Raw genomic sequence first — 25,361 nt, 5'->3', positions numbered from 1 at the left:
GACTCCTAGCCTCCCGCTGGGCGCCGCTGTCAGAAATATTGGTTGCTAGGACTGCCTGGCTTCCTAGCATTCAATCATTTGCATTCATAGGCCCGGGCAGATGAGGAGGATATAACTTGGTGGTCAGGCCCGGCGGGCCAGGCCTAAAGCTGTGTAAGGGGCCCCAAAATTTCTGATGGCTGCCCTGTCTAGTTATATAAAGTAAAAAGGTAGTCACATTGATAAAAAAACGATAAAAAAGCAGACACCTTGCCAACAACCGGTATGGGTGGATGTGATGATGTCACAAGTTCTGGTCCCGCCCAATGTGTTTCGTATCACAGCGCATCATCAGGGGAATCGGGTTTGGCTTTCTTCTGCTGGGCTTGTGGTGAACTGCATTGCATTGTGGTTATTGCTGCCACAACCAGCCACATATATCTACAGGACTAGTCTACAGACTATTATTCACCTACGGGACCAGGACTCCCACAGGTTGGCTTACCGCGATAAAGGTCAAAGGTCATAGGCTGGTTAATCAGTTCAGGCGCCTCATCTAGCAGAATCTTTACAGCCTCCAGGTTCTCGTACTGGACGGCCACATGTAGAGCCGTCTCTCCCTTAGCGCCTGTGTGAAAGAAAATAGATATATATATCCTTGAAATAAACATAATCAGGCTTTTTTAAAGTAGACCTGGCATAATGTAACACAATATTGGCAAAAGTATTGGGACGCCTGCCTTTACACGCACATAAACTTTAATGGCATCCCAGTCTTAGTCTGTAGGGTTCAATATTGAGTTGGCCCACCCTTTGTAGCTATAACAGCTTCAACTCTCTGGGAAGGCTGTCCACAAGGTTTAGGAGTGTGTCTATGGGAATGTTTGACCATTCTTCCAGAAGAGCATTTGTTAGGTCAGGCACTGATGTGGACAAGAAGGCCTGGTTTGCAGTCTCAGCTTTAATGCATCCCAAAGGGGATCTGTTGGGTTTAGGTCAGGACTCTGTGCAAGCCAGTCATTGCCGGGACAAGGCCATCTAGAGCCCAGGTCGAACATGCCAAACTGCGCCCCGCTCCCCAAGATGGAGCATTATGTGTTAGCAAAAATCCAATCCAGAAAAAATCCAATCCAAAAAAAAACTGAGCACTAATATGCATTCTTACCCCCAAAGCATAAATCTCCCCTCCTTCCAGAACAAATCCACCCCCTGCTAAAATCCCCTCTCTCAGCACAAATTTTTAACTCCCCCCTCCATCCTCCCTTCCAGCTCAAATCCTCCTTCTCCCCAAATCCCCCCAGCACACATCCCCCCTTCCCCTCCAACAAAAAAAACACTCCTCATAGCACTAATCCTCTACTCCTCAAATCCCACCCCCCTTGGGTACACATCCTCTCACTCCCCACACCAAATCCCCCTTCCCAGCACAAATCCCCCCTCCTAGCACAAATCCCCCCTCCTAGCACAAAACCCCCCTCCTAGCGCAAATCAGCTTCCCTCATCCCCCCTCCCAATACAAATCCCCCCAAATCACCTTTTCTAGCAAAACCCCCCCCCCCCCAAAACTTTCCCTCTTAGAACCCTTCTTACCCACTGCTGCCCCCAAAATTCCCCCACCCAACAAAGATCCCCTCCCCCCAATCTATTTGTGGTGCCTCCCCATCTCATATAATATCACAGTGCCCAGGGCAGCCTCCCCTCCTTCTCACCCCTTGTACCGGCCCTGAGGCCAGTCAAGTTCCTCCAACTCAAACTCGCTCATCCATGTCTTTATGGACCTTTGGTGGAGGGGGGGGGGGATTATGGTGTGGGGATGTTTTCAGGGGTTGGGATTGGCCCCCTAGTTCCAGTGAAGGGAACTCTTAAGGCGTCAGCATACCAAGACATTTTGGACAATTTCATGCTCCCAACTTTGTGGGAACAGTTTGGGGATGGCCCCTCCCTGTTCCAACATGACTGCGTGCCGGTTTTCTCTTTTGGATTATAAAAAAATACCAAAGCCCAAAATGCTGTATAAAAAAGTTGCGCATAAAAATGTGCCAAAATCGTGCATAAAAATGCGCAAAAAAACACTGGGAAAACGCTCAAAGACATTACGCTCAGGTGTGAATGAAGCCTAACAGCTACATCTGCAAGACAGCTTGTAATTTTGATGTTGATGTTGGTGTTCTCGTCTCAATGTTTTCGTGTCCGGAGTTCAGCTTTAAGCCGAGCCTCCTGTGCCTCTGCTCTGTAGAATCGCATCACTCACCCCTTTGAAATGGGTCACATTCTTCATCTTCCAGAAGCTCTTTCAGTTGTTGGATATCATTTTCTTTTGCGGCCCGAAGAAGCGGGATGTCATGAATCCTGGTAAATATAACAAATTTGAGACGTGACTCAGAAATATGTGGCACCACATCCAATGGGTACTGGACAAAGAAAAACATTAGAAAGAAATAGGACTTTAATGGTTGCCAACAATAGTAATCCCATAAGGAAACACAGATACTCAGCAGATAAAATATATAAAATATATTATGACAACATTGTAAAAATATTTTGTATTAAAAACGTATCATGTAACAAAGGTGTATGACAGATACAAAACAATATCTCCCAAATGAGGTAGGTAGGCTTAACACAGAAACCTGTTACATGCCCGTATCCGACTGTGATCTGGTATGTGATGGAAAAACACACAGGGTCTGGGATGGTCTTAAAGTCCGGGCCGAACAGGGGTCTCAAGCATCATACGCCAATGGATCTCAACGCGTTTCGCATATAGCTTCCTCAGGAGCTCCTATTGGTACCAGATCCCATAGGGCAGGGGTCTTCAAACTATGGCCCTCCAGCTGTTCAGGAACTACAATTCCCATCATGCCTAGTCATGTCTGTGAATGTCAGAGATTTACAATGCCTTATGGGACATGTAGTTCCTGAACAGCTTGAGGGCCATAGTTTGGACACCCCTGCCATAGGGGAAAAAAAAAGGTACATGAAGCACCCGAACAAATACGATAACATAGGAAAGGTCCCACACACATCAGTTCCAGAGGGGGATGTATACACCAAACGCTCTATATAGCCAGAAACAATAGGAGTCTCGTCCTGGGGTCATATACACTTTCAGAGCAGCCTCAGATGGTGGGTAAATTTCTATCCAACAAATAACATATCGCCCCCTCCAAACTTGGGGGTTCACCGTATTATGGCTTCTCTCTTGTGTGATATGGGTTGCCACTGCTTTAACCACTTCTGGATTTGCCTCTTAATGACCAGGCCATTTTTTGCGATTCGGCGCTGCGTTATTTTAACGGACAATTGCATGGTGGTGCGATGCTGTACCTTAATAAATGTGATGTCCTTTTTTCCCACAAATAGAGCTTTCTTTTGGTGGTATGTGATCACCTTTTGGTGGTATGTGATCACCTTTTGGTGGTATGTGATCACCTTTGCGATTTTTATATTTTGCGCTCTAAACAAAAAAATTCTGAAAAAAAACAATATTTTTTGCACTTTCTGCTATATAATCTTTCCAAAAAAAATATTAAAAATCAAATTTTTAGGCCAATTTGTTTTCTGCTACATATTTTTGGTAAAAAAATTTGCAATAAGCGTATTTTGATTGGTTTGCGCAAAAGTTATCGCGTCTACTAACTATGGGAAAGATTCATGTAATTTTTATTGGTTTTTTTTTAATAGTAATGACGGCAATCTGCAATTTTTAGCGGAACTGCGACATTGCGGCTGACAGATCGGACCCCTAACTGATATTTTTGACACTTCTGGGGGGACCAGTGACATTACTACAGTAATCAGTGCTAACAATATGCACTGTTACTGTAATAATGACACTGGCAGGGAAGGGGTTAACACAGTGGGTGATCAAGGGGTTAAATGTAAGCCTAGGGGAGTGATTCTAACTGTGGGGGGGCGTGGCTTTTGAAATGATCACAGAGACCAGTGATCCTATATAGAAGGATCACAGGCACTCTATGATCATTCAAGAGAGAAGAACGGTCAGCTGACTGTTCTTCTCTCTCAGCGGGGAGCGATCGCGGGTGGCAGACGGCAATCAGAGCCACCTCCCCTGTGCATCGGAGTCCCCACTGCCAAGTGGGGGCGGGAGCACACCGCCTTCGGCGCGCGCTCGCCCCCTAGCAGCAGGCGCGCGATTGACGTAGGGCTACGTTGGTTCGTGCAGGAGAGCCAGCCTGCGGCATTAAAACTGGGGCGGGCGGTCCTTAAGTGGTTAATATAAAATATTTTTACTATGTTGTCATAATACATTTAATATATTTTATCTGCTGAGTATTTGTGTTTCCTTATGTGATTACTGGTGGCAACCTTTAGCCCCCGTTCACACTAGGGCGACCTGTGAGGCGACCTGGTCGCCTCACAGGTCGCCTTCCATAGGGAAGCTGCGGACCCGTTCTAATAGGAGCGACACAAGTCGCTCCGACTTAGAAAAAGGGTCCGGAGCTTCTTTGGGGCGACCCGGAGGCGACCGCCATAGACTTCAATGTTATGAAGTCTGTGGCGGCCGCTCCGAGGTCGCTGCGCGCTGCTCGCACCGCGACCTCGGAGGTCGCCACCCGAAGTCGGATCGCCCCTATGTGAACGGGGGCTTAAAGTCCTATTTCATGAATCCTAAATCAAAAGTATCACATTGAAAAAAACAATAAAACACAAAGTACTTCCAAAATGTAATTGTGGGCAGTTACTATGAGAGCTTTATTCCCATCGTTGAATACATTTATAAACCCTTTTAGGGGATTATCAGAACATATATTTCAAATGAAAAGAAAACCCGAAGAACAACATTAGCAGCCCACAGATCGGAAAAGGTCATGTCTGTCCAGGGGGGGGGGGTGATTTTTTTTTTTTGTATATTTATTGCAGTTAAAGTGTTACTAAACCCAGGAGCCTGCATTCTCTATACCTGATCTCCCACAGTACACAGAACATGGAAATGCAATTTTCTCTTACGTCCTCCGACAGTCGCCGCCTCTTCATATTCGTCACATATGGGGTATTAGACTTTGCTCCGAAGGAGTAGCTAGGCAACAGAATATGTTAACATTAAAGCTTTTAACATATCCCACCCTCAAGGGGTGGTCCCCTCAGTCAATACCCTCCTACTTCCTGCAACCATATCTCAGTTTCAATGTCTAGCTTGTCAGGAGTGGCTGGCTCTCTCTGTGCTGGGGCCTTGTGCCCCAGACTCTTTCTTCTTTTTTGATTTTTTGTTTGAGTTTTCTCTCTACCTTTACTTAGCTGTTCTTTTTGTCAGCATTAGTTAGTTCTTCGGATGAAGAGGATCATGCGGGCTGGGTCTCGGGCTGATCCCCCTGGTCGCAGGTCGTGGTCAGTGGCTTCCCAGCCTGCCATCGAGCGTTCAGCCAGGTAACGCTCCTGGCACAGTGAACGACCCATCCCTGTTCGGTGCAGGGATGATTGGTGAGGTGGCTACCTCACTGGACGCTGTGCGGTTTCTTAACCCCCATTCTGTGCGTCTTGTATGCGACTCTCCCTGCCTCATGTGCAGCGGCTTGTTCGCCTGTGCGGGTCCCCCACGCCACTGTGAGGTAAGTGTATTTATGTGGGGACCTGTCTGTCTGGGGGGGTGTCAGTCTGGGACTGTGTAACCTGCCTCTATTTACACTGTTTGTCTCCCTATCTCTCGGCTGCATGCTGTGGGCTGCAAGGGGGGGGGTAGCTGTGTGACACTGTGTGTGTCAGCCTTGTCAGTGTGAGAAGCTGTGTGCTGTGGGGCATGTTTTGTGGCATGTTTGGGCATTATACAGCGATCGCTGCGGCGATCTGACATGTTTTTTTATATACAGACATGTGTGCATTACTGTACTGTGGAGCGGCGGTTTCGGCGCCAAACGGCGCCATTTTGCCTACACTTGCTCCGGCCGCATGTTCTACATGCATGGCGGCCATATTCTTGTAGCCTCCCATAGGCTTTCATAGGGCGCCCTGGCAGCATCACTTCCTCTTCTCCAGGAACACCGATCGAGGCAGCAGCAGCGGCGAGGGTCTCCTCAGGTTATATCCTTCGTATCCATTGCCTGTGTCAGTTTTATTGTCCCTGTGGGGGTCTCCTTGTGCTTGTGTGTGGTGCGGTGGGCTGCGCTCGCCGCGCTTGTTAAAGGGGCAGTTAACCCTTTATTATCCGGCATTTGTTATAGGGGCAATGGATTCTCAGGAGGGCAAATTTCCTACCGCCTTGGTGGAAAGCCAGGGGACCGCTGTTTCCCCCCCAGGGGGGGATTTAGCCACTATTGTGGCTGGCCTTGCTGCTCAGGTGCAGATGCTGGTGGCTGCTCAATCTACTAAAAGACCCAGAGTTGCTCTTTCCTCTGATTCTGAGGGTGAGGGTGATGGGGTTGTTATGGCGGGGGCCTCCTTATCGGGGTCCCACTCCTCCCTGGATCTAGTGGGGTCCGAGGTGGAGGCTGAAGTTGAAGGGGTTGATAATTCTCCCCCTGGCTCGCCTGAAGAGCTTGCAATCATGGATGAATTGATTGCTTCCATAAAACAAACGCTGCGTTTGCAGGATGAAGTGTGTCCCCCCGCTGCCTTGGCGGCTTATGGGACGCAGAGAAAACGCAGGACGTCGCAGGTTTTTCCCTGCAATGATGATTTTCAGCGCGCTGTTAAGGAACAATGGCGCAATCTACGCAAACCTTTTGCTGTACCAAGTAGGTTCAAGCTGCGTTATCCTTTCTCGCCTTCCACTGATGAAAGGTGGTGTGTGCCACCCCCAGTGGATCACGCAATTGCGGTTTTAAACAAATCCACTGCGATTCCTGCAGCGGATTCCCCTGTGTTCCGTGATGCCACGGATAGGAGATTGGAGTCTCTTGCCCGTCATACTTATTCTGTTACGGGTTCTATGCTTAAGGCTCTGTTTGCCTCTCTCATGGCGGCCCAGGCGGTCGCAAGTTGGACGCAGATGCTTAGGCGCGTCCTAGTGGCCGATTCGGCCTCGCCGGCGACCCTGGATATGGTGGATCAAATCCACCAGGGTGTCATGTATCTGTGTGATGCGGACTTGGACCTAGTCCCGTTGGCTGCACGTGTGCACAGCGTGGCAGTGTTGTCTCGCCGCCTGGTTTGGTTGAAATGTTGGTCGGTGGACCAGTCTTCACGTAAGACCTTAGCCAATCTGCCTTATGATGGGTCTCGCCTTTTTGGGGAGTCCTTGGATGTGTTGATTAAGGGGATCACCGGAGGTAAGAGCACTCTCTTGCCCCATTTCCCCAAGGCTAAGGGGGCTTCTGGGAAGAAGCAGGCTAATTTTCGGCCCCCTCAGGGGTCCTTTCGTGCCTTTCGGTCGCACTACAAGGGCAAACCGTTCAAAGGTCAAGGCTCTCAGAAGAAGCCCTGGTCTGGAAAACAGAAGTCCGGTCAATCCAGATCCGCAGCCCATAACAGTGCGGCCTGAAGGGGCGCCCTCACCCAGTTTTGGGGTGGGGGAACGCTTGCTCGGTTTTCTTCAGCCCTGGTTGGCCCGCGTGCGGGACAGATGGGTTCAGGAGATCGTTCGTTCTGGTTACAAGATCGAGTTTCTCTCTCGGCCGGAGGGCAGATTTTTTCCCTCAAATCTTCAACTGTCTCCAGAGCGTTTACGGGACCTGCACCTGGCGGTGCGGGACCTGAGGGCTCAGGGAGTGGTAGTTCCGGTGCCTCATCGGGACAGATTTCGGGGGTTTTATTCCAATCTGTTCACTGTGCCCAGAAAGGAGGGCAAGGTTCGTCCAATTCTGGACTTGAAGGCTCTGAACCGCTCTGTGCGGGTTCGCAAGTTCCGCATGGAATCCCTGCGGTCGGTGGTGGCTGCCCTGGTTCCGGGGGAATTCATGGCCTCCATCGATTTGAAGGATGCGTATCTTCACATCCCCATTTTCGAGGGTCACCAGAGGTACCTTCGATTTGCCATTGCGGAGGATCACTACCAGTTCGTGGCGTTGCCTTTTGGTCTCGCCTCGGCTCCGCGGGTCTTCACCAAGGTGCTTGCACCGGTTCTGGCATTATTGAGGGCCCAGGGCATTTCTGTCCTGGGGTATCTGGACGACATTCTGGTTCGGTCTGCGACCAGCCAGGGTCTGGAGAAGGACCTGTCTGTCACGATGCAAACTCTGCAGGAGTTTGGTTGGACGATAAATTTTCCAAAGTCGACACTGAGTCCGTCGGTTCGTCTTCCCTACCTGGGAATGATTCTGGACTCGGTGCAGGAGAAGGTCTTCCTGCCGGAAGACAAACTCAGGACTCTTCGGGAGGAAGTCAGGTCCCTCAGGGACGTTCCGCACTAGTCTCTGCGGACGTGCATGAGATGTCTGGGATTGATGGTCTCGGCCTTCGAGGCGATTCCCTTCGCCCAGTTTCACACGCGGGGTCTCCAAGCGGAGATCCTGTCCATGTGGGACGGGCGACCTCAATCTCTGGATCTTCAAATCTCGTTGAGTCATCGCACCAGAAGAGACCTTCTGTGGTGGCTCCAGTCCCCGATGGTGTCCGGGGGCAAGTCGTTTCGTCCTATCTCGTGGACGGTGATCACCACGGATGCCAGCCTGTCGGGCTGGGGTGGTGTTCTGGGCGTTCTGTCCGCCCAGGGAACTTGGTCGGAGGGGGAGTCTTCCCTTCCGATCAACATTCTGGAATTGCGTGCGATAAATCTCTGTCTTCATCGCTGGACGGACCGGCTGCAGGGCTGCCCGGTTCGGGTGCAGACGGACAATGCCACGGCGGTGGCCTACATCAACCTCCAAGGGGGCACCAGGAGTGCCCGAGCGGCTCGAAAAGTGGCCGACATTCTGTCTTGGGCCGAGACTCATGTCCCGGCGATAACGGCGGTTCACATTCCGGGGGTGGAGAACTGGCAGGCGGACTATCTGAGTCGCCAGACCCTGGATCAGGGGGAATGGTCTCTCCACCCGGCTGTCTTCCAGATGTTGTGCGCGAAGTGGGGTCTTCCAGATGTGGACCTGTTCGCGTCTCGTCTCAACAACAAGGTGAGAAGGTTCGTGGCAAGGACGCGCGACCCTCGGGCAGACGCGTCGGACGCGTTAGTGGCCCCGTGGCATCAGTACAGGCTGATGTACGCGTTTCCACCGATTCAGTTGCTGTCCAGGTTCCTTCGCAGGTTACACTCGGAACGCAGCACGGTGATTCTTGTGGCACCGGACTGGCCTCGCCGGTCCTGGTACGCAGACCTCGTGAATCTGGCGGTCGACGCCCCGTGGCGTCTGCCTCTTCGAGACGATCTCCTGTCTCAAGGACCGATATACCATCCTGCTTTACAGTCACTGGCTTTGACGGCCTGGCTGTTGAGACCGAGGTCCTGAAGGAGAAGGGTCTCTCCCCAGAGGTCGTTCATACTTTGATCAACGCGAGGAAGTCTTCCTCGGGGAAGGTTTATTACCGTACTTGGAAGGCCTATTTTGCCTGGTGTGAGTCCAGGGGGTTTTCACCGAGTGCTGTCCTTCCTTCAAACGGGTGTCGATCAGCGTTTGGCGCTGGCTACGATAAAGGGTCAGGTGTCTGCGCTGGCCGTTCTGTTTCAACGTCCCGTGGCTTCCAACTCCTTGGTTGGCACTTTTGTTCAGGGTGTGCGGCATCTGGTTCCTCCTAGGAGGGATCCTTTGCCCCCTTGGGACTTGAATCTCGTTCTGTCTGTGTTGCAACGTGCTCCTTTTGAACAGATCAGGGAGATCTCGTTGTCTATGTTGTCCAAAAAGGTCGCCTTTTTGGTGGCGATCACTTCGGCTCGCAGAGTGTCGGAGCTGGCAGCTTTGTCCTGCAAGTCTCCGTATCTGGTTGTTCATTTGGATAAGGTGGTCTTGCGACCTAATCCTTCTTTTCTTCCGAAACGAGTTTCGGAATTCCATCTTAATGAGGATATTGTCTTGCCTTCGCTGTGCGCGAAGCCTAAACATCCAAAGGAGGTGAGATTACATTCTCTGGATGTTGTTCGGGCGATAAGGGTTTACCTTAAATCGACTGAGTCTTTTCGAAAGACGGACTCCTTGTTTGTTCTTCCAGAGGGTCCTCGGATGCATGGCGGCGTCGGCCTCTACCATCGCCAAATGGATCAGGCAGACCATTGAACAGGCCTATGCTTTGCAGGGGAAGGTTCCCCCTGTGCCTGTGAAGGCGCACTCTACTAGATCTCTGAGTACGTCTTGGGCCTGTCGTCATGGGGCTTCTGTAGCCCAGGTGTGTATGGCGGCGACTTGGTCGACCGTGCACACTTTCACAAAATTCTACAAAGTAGATGTTCAGGCATCGGCGGATGCTTCCTTTGGCCGCAAGGTTCTTAGTGCGGCAATTCCCTAGGGTCCCTTGTTGGGGACCTCTGGCTGTTGGGATAAGTGTTTTATCCCCTGGTTATTTGTCTTTTCCTGGGTTGTTGCTCCTGTTGAGCACTTGTTTTTCCTGTTGCCCAGCTGGTTTTCTTCCTTTGGTAAGTTTCCTTTCTTTGATGCGGAGACTGCGTTGCCTTTTCGGCGCGGATGCGTTTCCCACCCCTCATGTTTGCACTGCTTTGGGACGTCCCCATATGTGACGAATATGAAGAGGCGGCGACTGTCGGAGGACGTAAGAGAAAACGGAATTTTTGTAAAATCTTACCTGTAAAATTCCTTTCTCTGAGTCCTCCGACAGTCGCCGCCCCCGCCCCTCTTTTGGGGTTTGGTTGTATACTCTACTGCTATTCCACTAAAACTGAGATATGGTTGCAGGAAGTAGGAGGCTATTGACTGAGGGGACCACCCCTTGAGGGTGGGATATGTTAAAAGCTTTAATGTTAACATATTCTGTTGCCTAGCTACTCCTTCGGAGCAAAGTCTAATACCCCATATGTGACGAATATGAAGAGGCGGCGACTGTCGGAGGACTCAGAGAAAGGAATTTTACAGGTAAGATTTTACAAAAATTCCGTTATTTTAGTAAATAAAATACCTTTTCTCATCAGCAGTATATAGCAGTCTTGTGACTTCTATCAGTGTCTGGTTAAAGCTTGTAGGAGGCGTTTTCATTCTCCTCTGACTGTCCTATGAAGCTGCATGACTCCTGACCCTTTGTCTGGACAGTGCTGATTGGCCCTGTGCTGATCACATGCACCCGTCCAAAATTTAAAAAAAAAAAAAACTCTCTAGCAATACACATCAAACTGATCATCTGCAGAGTGCCTGCAAGGCTCTGTACTATCAGGAGATGGATCGGGGACAGTGAAAGAAGGGGAGGATTTGGAGAAGACCGGATCAAATAGTTTTTTTTATACAATGCGGAGGATTAACCCCTTAGGTTCCACAGTGAGTATAACAAGCATGCTTTACTGCCTAGACAGACTGATTTTACTGTTGTGGGTTTAGAAACACTTTAGGTGAAATTTTCAGGTCTTGGCCTTCCCAAAGCCTGTGATTGGACAGTGATATGAGAAGCAGCCGGCTGAAGAGCTCATCTTTCATCTTTCTCTCCTCCTATCAGCATTATATTATGTTATGCTATACCTTCACTCTGTACTTATAGTACTCCTCTTAATCCAAAAAACTCAATAAAATAGTGACAAGTCTTATCACATAATAATATAAGCAGCAGTAGAAAGAAAAAAACATTATTTCCCCCTTACAAGAGAGAAGTCGTCACATCGATGAAACACACATAGAGCTCTGCTTGCTGTTGGATCTGTTCTACTCTCCCGTTCTTTTTTTTTTTTTTTTTCTCCTTGTTTGCAAAGCTAAGTATTTATTTTGCTTCATCTATACTTTTAATATGGCTGCCTGGATTTCATAATATGTTTCCCTTGGGGGGCTGTTCTTATGGGGGCAAAAAAAAAAAAATGAAGAATATACAATAAGAGTCCCATCTATGAATATAGGACAATCCTTATAATATTGATTTGTCACTTATACTTACACTCACCGGCCACTTTATTAGGTACACCTGTTCAATTGCTTGGTAACACGAATTGCTAATCAGCCAATCACACGACAGCAACTCACTGCATTTAGGCATCTAGATGTGGTGAAGATGACTTGGGGAAGAAAGGGGATTTAAGTGACTTTAAAAGTGGCATGGTTGTTGGTGCCATACGGGCTGGTCTGAGTATTTTAACCACTTGCCGACCGCCGCACGACTATCTACGGCGGCGGTCAGCCCCTCACAGGCAAAGTGACGTAGGTCTACGTCGCTCGCCTGTGAGGGTTTAGGGAGCGAGCGCGCGCCGCCGGAGGCGCGCTCCCGCTCCCGCGTGGTCACGGACCCCCCCGCGCGTGTGACCGGCGGACCCGATCGCCGCCGGCCACTCTGCGATCGGCGGGGGAGAGGGAGAAAGTCAGGCAGCTTGTGTAAACAAGCTGCCTGTCATTCTCCTCTCTGTATGAGAGATGATCACATGGATCTACTATGTAGATCCATTGATCACTCTGCATACAGTTGAAGCCACAGCCAATCACAGTTAGAATCACGCCCCTAGGGACACACACAGCCCCTCCCTCTCAAATAAAGTTAACCCCTTCACTACCAGTGTATTTTTACAGTAACAGTGCATATATATAGCACTGATTACTGTAGAAATGTCACTGGTAACCCCAAAAGTGTCAAAAATGTCAGTCAAGGGTCCGATCTGTCCGCCGCAATGTTGCAGTACCGCAAAAAAAATCGCAGATCGCCGCCATTACGCGTTAAAAAAAAAACAACAAAAATTACAAAAATCTTTCCCTTTGTTAGTAAACGCAATAACTTTTGCGCAAACCAATCAAAATACGCTTTTTGCGATTTTTTTTACCAAACATAGGTAGCATAAAACAAATTGGCCGAAAATATTAAAAAATTTTGATTTTTACATTTTTTTTTGGGGGAATTTCATATAAAAAAAAGGGAAAAATATTGCTATTTTTGCAAAATTTACGCTCTTTTTTTGTTTATAGCGCGTGATCAAAAAATCGCACAGGTGATCAAATACCGCCAAAAGAAAGCTCTGTTTGTGGGAAAAAAAGGACGCCAAATTCGTTTAGGTACAGCGTCGCACGACCGCGCAATTGTCCGTTAAAGTCACGCAGTGCCGAATCGCAAAATACCCTCTGGTCGTTTAGCAGCCAAATCCTCCGGGGCTTAAGTGGTTAAAAACTGCTGATCTGAGAATGGTCCAAAAAAGAGAAAATATCCAGAGAGCGGCAGTTGTGTGGAGGAAAATGCCTTGTTGATGTCAGAGGTCAGAGGAGAATGGGCAGACTCATTCCAGATGATAGAAAGGTAACAGTAACTCAAATAGCCACTCAATACATCCAAGGTTTGCAGAATACCATATTTGAACGCACAACACTTTGAACTTTGAAGCAGATGGGCCATAGCAGCAGAAGATCACACCGGGTGCCACTCCTGTCAGCTAAGAACAGGAAGCTGAGGCTACAATTCCCACAGGATCACCAAAATTGGAGAATAGAAGATTGGAAATATGTTGCCTAGTCTGAGTCTCGATTTCTGCAGTAAACAACATGAAATCAGGCTGATGGTGGTGGTGTAATGGTGGGGGGGATATTTTCTTGGACCACTTTGGGCCCCTTAGTACCAATTGAGTATCGTTTATATGCCACGGCCTACCTGAGTATTGTTGCTGACCATGTCCATCCCTTTATGACTACAGTGTCCCCATCTTCTGATGGCTCCTTCCAGCAGGATAATGCACCATGTCACAAAGCTCCAATCATCTCACCACTGGTTTCTTCACCATGACAATGAGGTCACTGTACTCCAATGGCCTCCACACTCACCAGATCCAGTCACTGTACTCCAATGGCCTCCACAGTCAACACATCTTATTACATTGTTGCCAGCCCACAGCCAGCTTGCAGTTGAGCACCAGCCAGCCCCGAGTTGCCAGCCCACAGCCAGCTCAGAGTTGCCTGCCAGCCATCCCACAGTTGCTGCCTGGAGTTGCGAGGCCGCGAGTGAAGAGGCCAGGTTCCTGCCCGGAGTAGCCAGGCCCGAGTTGCCGCCAGCCCCATGTTAAATACCAACAATGGCCAATAGAAAAACAAGAGTGGTAACCAGTTTGGACAGGTGGTTTAACATGTGCAGTTCTACTTCATTACTGTTCCTTCAGTTCCCTGTGTGTCATCTTTATTATTGTCCCCTTGGTTCCCTGTGTCACCTTCATTACTGTTCTTTCAGTTCCCTGTGTGTCATCTTTTATTATTGTCCCATCAGTTCCCTGTGTCACCTTCATTAGTGTCTCCTCAGTTCCCCATGTGTCACCTTTATTAGTGTCCCTTCAGTTCCCTTTGTCACATTCATTATTATTTTCTCAGTTCCCTGTGTCACTTTCATTACTGTTCTCTCAGTTCCCTGTGTGTCTCCTTTATTATTGTCCCCTCAGTTCTCTGTGTTGCCTTCATTAGTGTCTCCTCACTTCCCTGTGTGTCAACTTTTTTAGTGTCCCTTCAGTTACCTGTGTCACCTTCATTATTATTCTCTCAATTCCCTGTGTCACATTCATTACTGTCCCCTCAGTTCCCTATTTGTCTCTTTCATTACTATTCCCTCACTTCTCTGTGTCACCTTCATTACTGTCCCTCAGTTCCCCTGTTTCACCTTCATTACTATCCCCCCAGTTTCCCTGTGTCACCTTCATATTCCTTCACTTGTCACCTACATTACTGCCCCCCACTTGTGTCACCTTCTTCATTACTATTCTCTCACCTTCTATCCCCTCTGGTGGGTGAGGTCCCTAAGTCGCATGGTGCCGGAGAAGGAGGAGGTGGCGAGGTGGGCGAAGACAGCAGTGCAGCACTAGGCATGGGCCTCGCTCCTGGCCTCACTCTGAGAGTCTGTGACGTCACTGGTTGCTGGACGCCGGGGGGGGGGGGGGGGGGTAGCCCCAGCAACCAGTTCCGGCAATGTACTTAGTAGGGTGGCTGTTTTCTCTATTTCATTCTGGGACACAGTACTGTCCCAGAATGAAGGATCCCGGTACCCAGGATAGACGTGTCAATTGCAGGACAGTCCCAGCAATCCAGAACACGTGGGCACATTAGTTGTTGAGTTGAACTGGAAATTTTATTTTGGTTTTATTTCCCATGTTAAATTGGGTCGCATGGTGCCGGAGAAGGAAGAGGTGGGTGAAGACAGTAGTGCAGCACTAGGCGCGGGCCTCACTCCCAGCCTCACTCTGAGAGTCTGTGACGTCGTTAGTTGCTAGACGCCAGGCAGGGGCGGCCCTAGCAACCAGTTCCAGCAATGTAGTTAGTAGGGTGGCTGTGCCCTTTATTTTATTACGGGATACTGTATTGTCCTGGAATGAAGGTGCCCAGGACAGGCATATCGATTGCGGGACAGTCCTGGGCTATCCAGAACACGTGGGCACCTTAGTTGGTGAGTTGAACTGGAGGTTTCCTTTAGCTTTGTTTCCCATGGTAAATACCAGCAAAGGATATAGGATGAAAGATGGGACGACTCTTTATAAGGAACATGATATTCTAATACAGTATATATATATTATTCCCTCCCACTGTATATAGTATGTTTATTCCATCAGCCACACATAGCTCTAAAGAGGAAAAATGGCAGCACATATACTTTTGTTTAGATGGTAACTTCCTGTACTCCCTTTTTTTCTTTGGTAGTGAAATATTTCTTGGTGAAACCCTTCCCTGTCCTATCAATAATGTGAAGATCAAATGGGGGTCCAGTTGATTCGAAGTGGCACTTGTGGAAACCATTTATTCTTCTAAACATACATGTTGAATGTTCTCAGTAGGTGTAAAAGCAGGGCCGGTCTTAGGTGTTGCGCCCTGTGCAAGCTAATCTTGTGGCGCCCCCCCCCCATCCTTGCCCCTCGCCCCTGGTCACCTAAACATACACAAAGAATCAAGCGGCTTAACTGGTGCAAGTGCAGGGGCTGCGGGCATGGTGTATGAGATGCAGGGCTGTGGGCATGGTACATGCAGAGCTGTGGGCATGGTACAGGAGAGGCAGTGCTGTGGGCATGGTACAGGAGATTCTCCTGGAGAATCTCCTGTACCATGCCTGCAGCACTGCATCTCCTGAGGAGATGCAGGGGCTGCGTAGGGGTCTCACTTACCGTTTGGTGAGGCGCCTTGCATTTAAAAATGGCGCCGCCTGGCACCAATGCGTCACCGCGCATGCGCTATCTGCCCGAGAATAGCCGAGCATGTACCGGCTTTCCCGAGCGGTGGCGGCACATGCACAGTATACCTGTCAGGCTGGCCACGGCCATTTTTTTTCTCAGGTGCCGCGATGTTGCGTTGATCTTCAGCCAGACCCAGGGCAGGGGGACTTGCCCTGGCAGCGCCTGTTGTGACTCGGACAAGTCTCGTTCTGTGAGTAATTGACTGCGAGATGTGATGGCCGCATGGCGCCCCTGTTGCCCATGGCTCCCTGTGCGGCCACACAGCTTGCACACCCCAAAGGCTGGCACTGTGTAAGAGGACCTGTCTCTAATAATCCACAATGATACAAGAATAATGTATGCATCTGAAGCAAGATAATATATTTTATTTTTGTCTTTGACAAATGTAGACACAACAGTGGTCTAACCCTGAAGAAGCAAGCTTTGTCCTGCGAAACACGTAGAAGATTTCTGTGTGTTGGCATCCTTGATTCAATATTACACCGGGGACAATTTTCTTTGTCCCTCGTTGTATTATTGTTTTACCATGCTTTTATGTTATAATAATTTAATCAATTTGATTAATAATCTGCAATATGACAAACACAGTAGCATATTTCTAACTATCTCTGCTGCCCTGCCCCTTTGGGGGTCTTCTTTTCAATAATTTTTATCCAATGTTTTGCATAAAACTTACAAATTTTAAAGCATCTTTTGGTGTGGTACCTAAAAAATCCTACATTAGTGCCGGTTCACACTTGTGCGATGCGGGAAGGCTGCGAATTCGCAGCCTGCTACCACATCGCATCCGCACAAGAGGCAGTTCACACTGCCATATGCGATACGCAGGGGGTGTCAATTAAATGTTAACGACACCCCCAGTTTGATCGCATATTGCAGTGAGATCTGACAGTTCGCACAGGATCGGATCGCACAAGTGTGAACCACTGTGCGATCCGATCCTGATGCGGCTGAAAAAAAGGGTCCTGTGCGTCTTTTGTGCGGGTGCAGTGCCAATTTCAGCTATACAAAGTGTATGGCTAAATTCGCATCCGCACAGGAGATCGCATGTAATGAAGGAGCAGTGCGCTCCGAATTACATGCGATCAGCGCACCCGCAGTAGTGTGAACCGGCACTTAGTTGCTATTGGTTTAGGGACTTTTTTCTTTTGATTCTTTTTAGCACCCGTTCACATACTTCAGCGCGATTCCAAAGCCGCCGGTCAGTGCGATTTCATGTGCGTCTTGCCGACATCTGTGTGATTTCATATGCAGATGTCAATGCAAGTCTCACATGAAATCGCCAAAAACAGTGCAGGAACCTTTTTTCAAATAAGTGCGAGTCAGGGTAACCCCGATTTGAATGGTTCCATAGGCACAAATAGGGTGAGAATTGTCATATGATTTCGAACGATCAAATTGCATGTCAAGTCACACCAATGTGAACGTATGAGCAAGAAAGAAAGTGGATGCAAAAACGGCCCTGGCAGTGAAAGGGTTAAAGTGACCATGTCTTTTAAAAGCCCCTCCGCCTCACTAATTAATGCTTCTTTGCCACCTATCTGCTGCAAGACTTCACCTTAACCGTTTGCCGACTGCGCACAGTATATTTACTGCGGCAGTCAGCCCCGGCCAGGCAGAGTGACGTGACCGGCTTGGGAGCCAATAGCGGGCGAGCGCGCGCCCGCTGAGGCGCGCACCCGCCCCGGCTCGTTCACAGAGGAGTCCGCGCGTGTGACCGGCGGACCCGATGTCCGCCGGTCACACTACGATCGTCGGTAGAGAGGGAGAAAGTCAGGCGGCTTATGTAAACAAGCCGCCTGTCATTCTCCCCTGTGTAAAAATGGAGATCAGACGGTTCTACTATGCAGAACCGTTGATCTCTGTTTTTACAATAGTACACATGTCCCATCACAGTTAGAAACACGCCCCTAGGACACACTTAACCCCTCCCTCTCCAATACAGTTAACCCCTTCCCTGCCAGTGTCATTTTTACAGTAACGGTGCATATGTATAGCACTGATTACTGCAGTAATGTCACTGGTACCCCCAAAAGTGTCAAAAATGTCAGTCAAGGGTCCGATCTGTCCACCGCAATGTCGCAGTCCCGCAAAAAAAATCGCAGATCGCCGCCATTACTCGTTAAAAAAAAAAACACCAAAAATGGCAAAAATCGTTCCCTTTGTTAGTAAACACAATAACTTTTGCGCAAACCAATCAAAATACTCTTTTTGCGATTTTTTTTACCAAACATATGTAGCATAAAACAAATTGGCCGAAAATGTTAAAAAATTTAGATTTTTACTTTTTTTGGGGGGGAATTTCATAAATAAAAATGTGAAAAATATTGTAATTTTTGCAAAATTTACGCTCTTTTTTTGTTTATAGCGCATGATCAAAAAATCGCACAGGTGATCAAATACCACCAAAAGAAAGCTCTGTCTGTGGGGAAAAAAGGAAGTGAAATTTGTTTAGGTACAGCGCCGCACGACCGCGCAATTGTCCATTAAATTCACGCAGTAAAAAATCGCAAAAAACCCCCTGGTCAGGAAGGGGGTAAAATCTTCCGGGGCTTAAGTGGTTAAGTAAGGTCTAGTGTCAAAGCTTAAGGAATTGGATGATGTCACTTGCCCCCCCCCCCCCCCAGTGTCACAGAGTCCATGCCTGGCGATAGGCCACTCCAGGCTGAGCCCTCTCACATGGTGGGTAGTCCACATGCTCCACCATATGTGGAAGCCCTGCAAGACAAGGGGTCTAATGCAGCAGAAGTAGTGAGGTGCTTGAGATTTGTAAGTAAACCTTGCTTGCTCTGAATGACCAAAGTGACAATTTCCCTTTGGGCATGACATACAGAAATGTGAAAGGCTACGGTACAGTACTTTTTGGGAAAATCCACTCCAAAGTTAACATTTCTTGGGGATGCCGTTTCAAATCTAAAATCTCTCCCTTTAAACACTGATACAGATTTAGATAGGAAGCTGAATCTCCTAGGGTGACACCAAGAATATTCCCATCACCGTACCTCTTCCATTGGACCAGCTCTGTCTTCTCCTCATCCAACTGCTGACGGTTCATAGTCCATGTCCTGATGTCCTGTGTGATCCTATGTAGCATCTCTGAAGTGTCATCCGTTGTGAACCATTTGAAGTGGCATTATATGTTGGTGTCTAAAGAAATGAATAGCAAAAGACATAGCAACAGACGTTATAGCTGTTTTCTCATTCCTCGTACCTGTCCAACGTCTCACCTGAGCACTTCCAGCCCCCAGCCTCACCAGACCAGTTCCTCTGCTCAGATTTAACCTAGTCTGAACTGGGTCATGTTTTCTAGCATCAACCTTTTGTGTCAGGAATGTAAACCACAGGAAATTCTATTCAATTGCGTAATAAAGATAAGAATCTAAAATGGAATTGAAGAACTATTTACATCTTAAGTGACACTAAACAATATCCTTATTTTCCAAAAATAATCTACATAGAGTCCACTTAAAGTGGAGTTCCGGCCTCAAATACCTTTTTTAACTAAAAATACTCCTATAATACTAATCCATCGCCCTTTACAGAACCGCTATTCTCATACTTACAAGGTGTATGGTATTGGATTTTAGTAAAAATCTTACTTTTAAAAACACTGTCTGGGCGCGGCCATCTTGGATGTGGGCATCTGAAGCCACAGTGTAATCTGCTGCGTCCTTCTTCCTGATTCCAGGGAGTTTTCTGGGAGTTCTTCCTGATTCCAGCCTCCTGGGAGTGATGACAAACAGCTCCCAGGATGCAATGCAAAGGCGGAAGTGATGTCGGTGGCCGTGGCCACAGAGGGGCGAGAAGGAAGAAGCACAATCAAAAATGCCCTGAAAATAAGGTAAGGGACCCCCGAAAAAAATTGAAAATGCCCAATTGTTGATCAGAATAGCGAGCACTCCAGGAATTACTAAAGTTGAAAAATAGGCTGGAACTCCACTTTAAAGGCTTTTTTTGATTAAGCTAAAACCTGCTCCCACCCTCCACCCTCCTAACTACACTGTGAAAGGAAGATGTGTATACTTACCTATTCTCGGGCTTTCTTTCAGCTGGAACTTGGTGGAACTCAATTCCACCACCTCTGGCTCAGGCCCCCTGCTCCCCGCTCACCACTATCACTTGTAAATACAGAAGTACAGCTTGTCTCTCAACAGCTTCCACACATCTGATCTCCTGAGTGACTCCTACTGAGTTCAAGATGGGGACAAGAGAGATGCAGGTGCCCGGGGTGCAGTGCAGATGCCTACACCCCTACTGGATGATCTCCATGCAAGTGAGAGAGGTGGAGCTCCCTACAGTATACGGGGAGGTAATAGAGCCGGATGAGTGCTTCAGCTTAATAAAGAAACAAAAGTAAGATGTGGATGTAGAAGATGGTGAAGCTTTTAACCACTTAAGCCCCGGAAGATTTTACCCCCTTCCTGACCAGGGGGTATTTTGCGATTCGGCACTGCGTGACTTTAACGGACAATTGCGCGGTCGTGCGACGCTGTACCTAAACAAATTTGACGTCCTTTTTTTCCCACAAACAGAGCTTTCTTTTGGTGGTATTTGATCACCTGTGCGATTTTTTGATCACGCGCTATAAACAAAAAAAAGCGTCAATTTTGCAAAAATAACAATATTTTTCACATTTTTTTATATGAAATTCCCCCCAAAAAAAAAGTAAAAATCAAAATTTTTTAAAATTTTCAGCCAATTTGTTTTATGCTACCTATGTTTGGTAAAAAAAAATCGCAAAAAGCGTATTTTGATTGGTTTGCGCAAAAGTTATCGCGTTTACTAACAAAGGGAAAGATTTTTGTCATTTTTGTTGTTTTTTTTTTTAACGCGTAATGGCGGCGATCTGCGATTTTTTTTGCGGTACTGCGACATTGGGGCGGACAGATCGGACCCTTGACTGACATTTGTGACACTTTTGGGGTTACCAGTGACATTTCTACAGTAATCAGTGCTATACATATGCACTGTTACTGTAAAAATACACTGGTTGTGAAGGGGTTAACTTTATTTGGAAGGGAGGGGCTGTGTGTGTCCCTAGGGGCGTGCTTTCTACTGTGATTGGCTGTGGCTTGAGCTGTAAGGACACTGATCAACGGATCTACATACTAGATCCGTTTGATCAGTGTCTTTACAGCGAGGAGAATGACAGGTGGCTTGTTTACACAAGCTGCCTGACATTCTCCCTCTCCCCCGCCGATCGCAGAGTGGCCGGCGGACATCGGGTCCGCTGGTCACACGCGCGGGGGGGTCCGTGACCACGCGGGAGCGGGGGCGCGCCTCCGGGGGCGCGCGCTCGCTCCCTAGACCCTCACAAGCTAGTGATGTAGCCCTACGTCACTTTGCCTGTGAGGGGCTGACTGCCGACGTAGATCGGCGTTAGGCAGTCGGCAAGTGGTTAAGGAGGAGGGGTGGAGAAGATGGGGCAGTGGAGGTGACATTGCATGCGGAGGTCAGAGTTGAAGAGGGATGAAAGTGAGATGTGTATAGGGGATGCAGCTGTGGAAAAAGGCTGACCTCTGTAGTCTGGATGCACTCCTGAACTCTACACTATGTACATAACGAACCCCCAAATTCTGCATGTAGCACACTCCTGAACTCTACACTCTGTGTATAACCCCCACCCCAACTCTGCACTTGGTATCTAATGCACTCCTGGCATTTGGTGCCTCTTTAAGATCCTCCCACTGTTAGTGAAATTTGACCACAGCCACTATCTGATGCAGTTTGGAGGGTGTGTGTTGGGGGGGGGGGGGATAGGGGGTCGTGGTTGAGTTCCTGCACCTATTTTCAGAGAAAAAAGCCCTGCCTATTCTAAGGGCACTCTGGTCCGGTCAGGTTATCAGCTCCCAGCAGTGGCTATAAGGGAGAGGAGGGACAGCCGACAACAAATGCCCCCATAGTAACTCTATGGGTGATGTCACTGCATATGGATTGCAGCTGTTGTTGAGGACTTCTCTCCCCTGAAACTGCCTGCTGGGGAAGGGGAGTGGGAGGAGGTTTAAAGTAGAAATGCAGGCAAAACCTAACTAACGCTAAACCTGCTCTCTGCCACATTCTAAACCTAATCTATTTAACCCTGTAAAGCAAAAATAGCTATACTTACCTATTTTGCAGTCGATCCCGTCTGGTCCCAGAATCAGCTCTTTTTAGGTGACGTCACTTCTCAGCCATTTTACAACTATTGTCGGTCCTCTCCTGCATACAGCTTCGGCCACTGGAGACCTAGCGTTTTTTTATACGCTCAAAAAAAGCGCTGGATGAAAAATGCTAACAATAGCATTTTTGGCCCAGCTTCTAGTAGCATCTTAGTAGCTTTTAGGAGCATTAGTATTTTATTAGCGTTTACGCAATACACGAATAAAATAAAAACCTCAAAAAAATCAGTTTTAGTAGCATTTAGAAACAATTAGGAGCATTCAGCGTTTTTTTTTTTTCTGCTGGAAAAATGCTCCAAGAAACTCTACAAAAACATTTTTTTCTGCTCCTAGAAGCTAAGGCCGCTTTCAGACAGGCGGACCGTTCAGATCCGTCTGTCAGTTTTTTTTGGCAGATCTGAACGGACACCCCATGCATCTCTATGGGGCATCGGATGTCAGCGGAGACATGTCCGCTGACATCTGATCCGATCCGTCAAATCTGGACAGATGGAAACCCTACTTAGCAACGACTCAAGTCAGTTTGCCAAGTGACCAAATAAGCGTGTACATTACATATATAACAGCAGTTGCGTCACAGATACATATTTTCCTAAACTAGTGCAAGCAATAAATATTTTTCTCTAAACAGATGTTCCCTGTAACATCTTATCTATGGCAATAAACATTCCCGGTTTCACACTTATCTGTATTCTCATTAGTTACAGGAGAACAGAGAGAAAGAGATAGAGAGAAGGGGGGTCTAAGCTTTGCAGTTATTTTGTCCTTGTAGTTCTACTGGGATTGTTTTGCTATTTATCTGCCATTTTAGAAGGCTTTGCAGGTGATGCCACATTCCCCATTTGATGCTATTGTTGCCAGAGTTTGAGCGGAGACTAAAGCCCCGTACACACGCGTCGAAAATTGGCCAGGAATTTTCATCTGACGACCGATCTGCAGATTTTCGGCTTGTTAGTATGATGCTTCCGACAACCAACTAGACTTTTCGGCCGAAAAAAAAATCTGGTGTGCAGACTATAAAATTTTTGTTGGCCGTCAACACAACGGCCGATTTTTGTGCAGTCAGTACAGATTTCGACAGGGAAAAATCTGATGAGCAAGTCTGGGCATGCTCAGTGAAGAAAGAACACAAAGAAAGCAAACCAACACATGACATCACTTCTGAAGTAGAATTTTGTTGGGCGAGAAAATTTGTGTGCAGTCTAGGCACATTCCAACCAACAAAACACAACTCTGGACAAAAGACGGACGATCGGTCGGCCGATAATCGTTGCGTGTTTACGGAGCTTAAGCATCACATAGCATCATTGCAAAGTACTGAATTCAGAGGAGAAACCTCTGGGACATGGGAAGGAGTTATGGTAGTTCTGGTTCATCCCAGGGAGCTAATGGTTGGCACTTCCACATGGCCATTACATGGGCCACTGCCTTCCTCTCTACAGTGGCCTCAATGAAACCTCAGATCATTGTAAGCACAAAAGGAATTAGGCAAGGAAGGAAAATGCATTGCCATTGCTACCCCCAACATGGCTTTTAACTCACTTGCATTTGGGAACCAATCGCCAAACTAACATCTAGCATTAACCCCATCCCAGGTCTGTACGGGTACGTGAGCTAGCTTTCTCATCCTGTCAGTAATTTTTAGACAACAATTACTCAGATTGAATTTACCACACACCCCTCCCCCTGCAGCTAGCAGGTGGTCTAAAGCAAACCTATTCTGGTAAATACTGGTATGCAGCTTAGTTCCTTTGGGTCCACTTTAGTAGTTTTGATACACGGGTCTCACATGATTTGCTCTCCCCCCTTAAAGGTATGGCCAGTATTATTACTATGGCTACCAGTAATCGTATTAAAGCATTTTTAACAAACATTATATCAGTGAACATTCCCAGTTTCGGCTGTGCTTTGACAAGTCAGCTTCTGGGTGTGACTGGAGCAGAGCTAACAGATATCAGATGTCCTTTTTTTCCACTGTGCATTGACCCAACAGCTTCCAGGTATGTGTTGGGAGCAGGGCTGCAGTCCAACTATCTTCTGCTGTGCGCAGGCCTGACAGCTTCAGGGTATGTGTCAGGAGCAGGGCAGGAGTTTTTCCCTGTAATTTCTCTGATCAGTTTTAGCTTTAACGCGTCCTGAGGGTCTACTGTACTTAGCCAGGAGTCTGTGTGGTCAACAGCTCGATTTACCCTGGAGTGGTGTATCCAGGTGGTCACCACGACCACCCTAATGGCTGTGGGGGTTGAAAGTAGAACAGTATAAGGACCCCACCATCTTTGCCTTAAGGTGGTTGTGTTCCACTCTTTCACCCATACTGTATCTCCTGGCACAAAGGGATGGACTGGGTTGGACAGGCTTATGGGGAGTTTTTTCTGGACCCATTTCCCAATGTCTTGCATACTCTCCCCTAATTTCTGTAACAGTTCATGGTTCGCCACCCCCCCCCCCCCATCTGGTGTAAGTCTCCCTTGATGTCTTTTATGATAGGTGGGGGCCTACCATATAGTTCTTCAAAAGGGGACAATTTTGTCCTCTTTGTTTGGGTACTCCAAGACCAAATTGTACTGCGTCTATGCCCAGAGAAGCAAGTCCTGCCCCTGTTCACGTCCTGCCCAGAAGAAATTCCAAGGGAACATAAGGGTGTGGCAAGTACCTTATCACCTGACTCCACAGTGTTGTATTCCCCTATTACATTACAATCAGGGCAGAAAGTAGGACCAGTGATACAATTTCCATATATTATAATGGAAAATGATGTAGTAATTAAACCCATGGATACACCTGAACTAAATGATATATTAATTGATGGAATCTTGGGATATGACTTAGGACTCAGGGTTTGACTGGACAAAGGTACCCATGACTGGACACCGGCTTGCGATTTTGTTTTTGTTTGATAAATTGAGCAAGAGTCTGATATACAAATTAAACTGTTGTATCTTCAGGAAGCCTCAATTTGTAATAGTAAAAAAAGCTTTGATCTTTGGATTATAGATGTTTCAGAGCAATGAGACTTGTTTGAATATTAAAAATGATGAGCTGACCGTTCAGATTGTAAAACTGCAGAAACGTAAGATATG

At 47.7% G+C, this 25,361-nt stretch overlaps 1 protein-coding gene across 1 annotated transcript in view; it reads right to left on the bottom strand.

Moving 5' to 3' along the window:
• Positions 1-19,217, bottom strand: part of LOC309563655 (transient receptor potential cation channel subfamily V member 6-like) — a gene marked incomplete at both ends in the record, with an annotated part of 65,027 nt that extends 45,810 nt beyond the window's left edge. Inside the window, 3 exons of the mRNA XM_082268229.1 lie at positions 485-607; positions 2,231-2,328; positions 19,126-19,217. Of these exons, the coding sequence (XP_082124355.1) occupies positions 485-607; positions 2,231-2,328; positions 19,126-19,217 (313 nt within the window). The remainder of the gene's footprint in view (positions 1-484; positions 608-2,230; positions 2,329-19,125) is intronic.
• Positions 19,218-25,361: the final 6,144 nt, after the last annotated feature.

Source organism: Pelophylax lessonae (genome assembly GCF_965119305.1).
Source record: "Pelophylax lessonae genome assembly, chromosome: 9".
Classification (NCBI taxonomy): Eukaryota; Metazoa; Chordata; class Amphibia; order Anura; family Ranidae; genus Pelophylax; species Pelophylax lessonae.
This window is presented reverse-complemented; position numbering and strand designations above follow the sequence as displayed.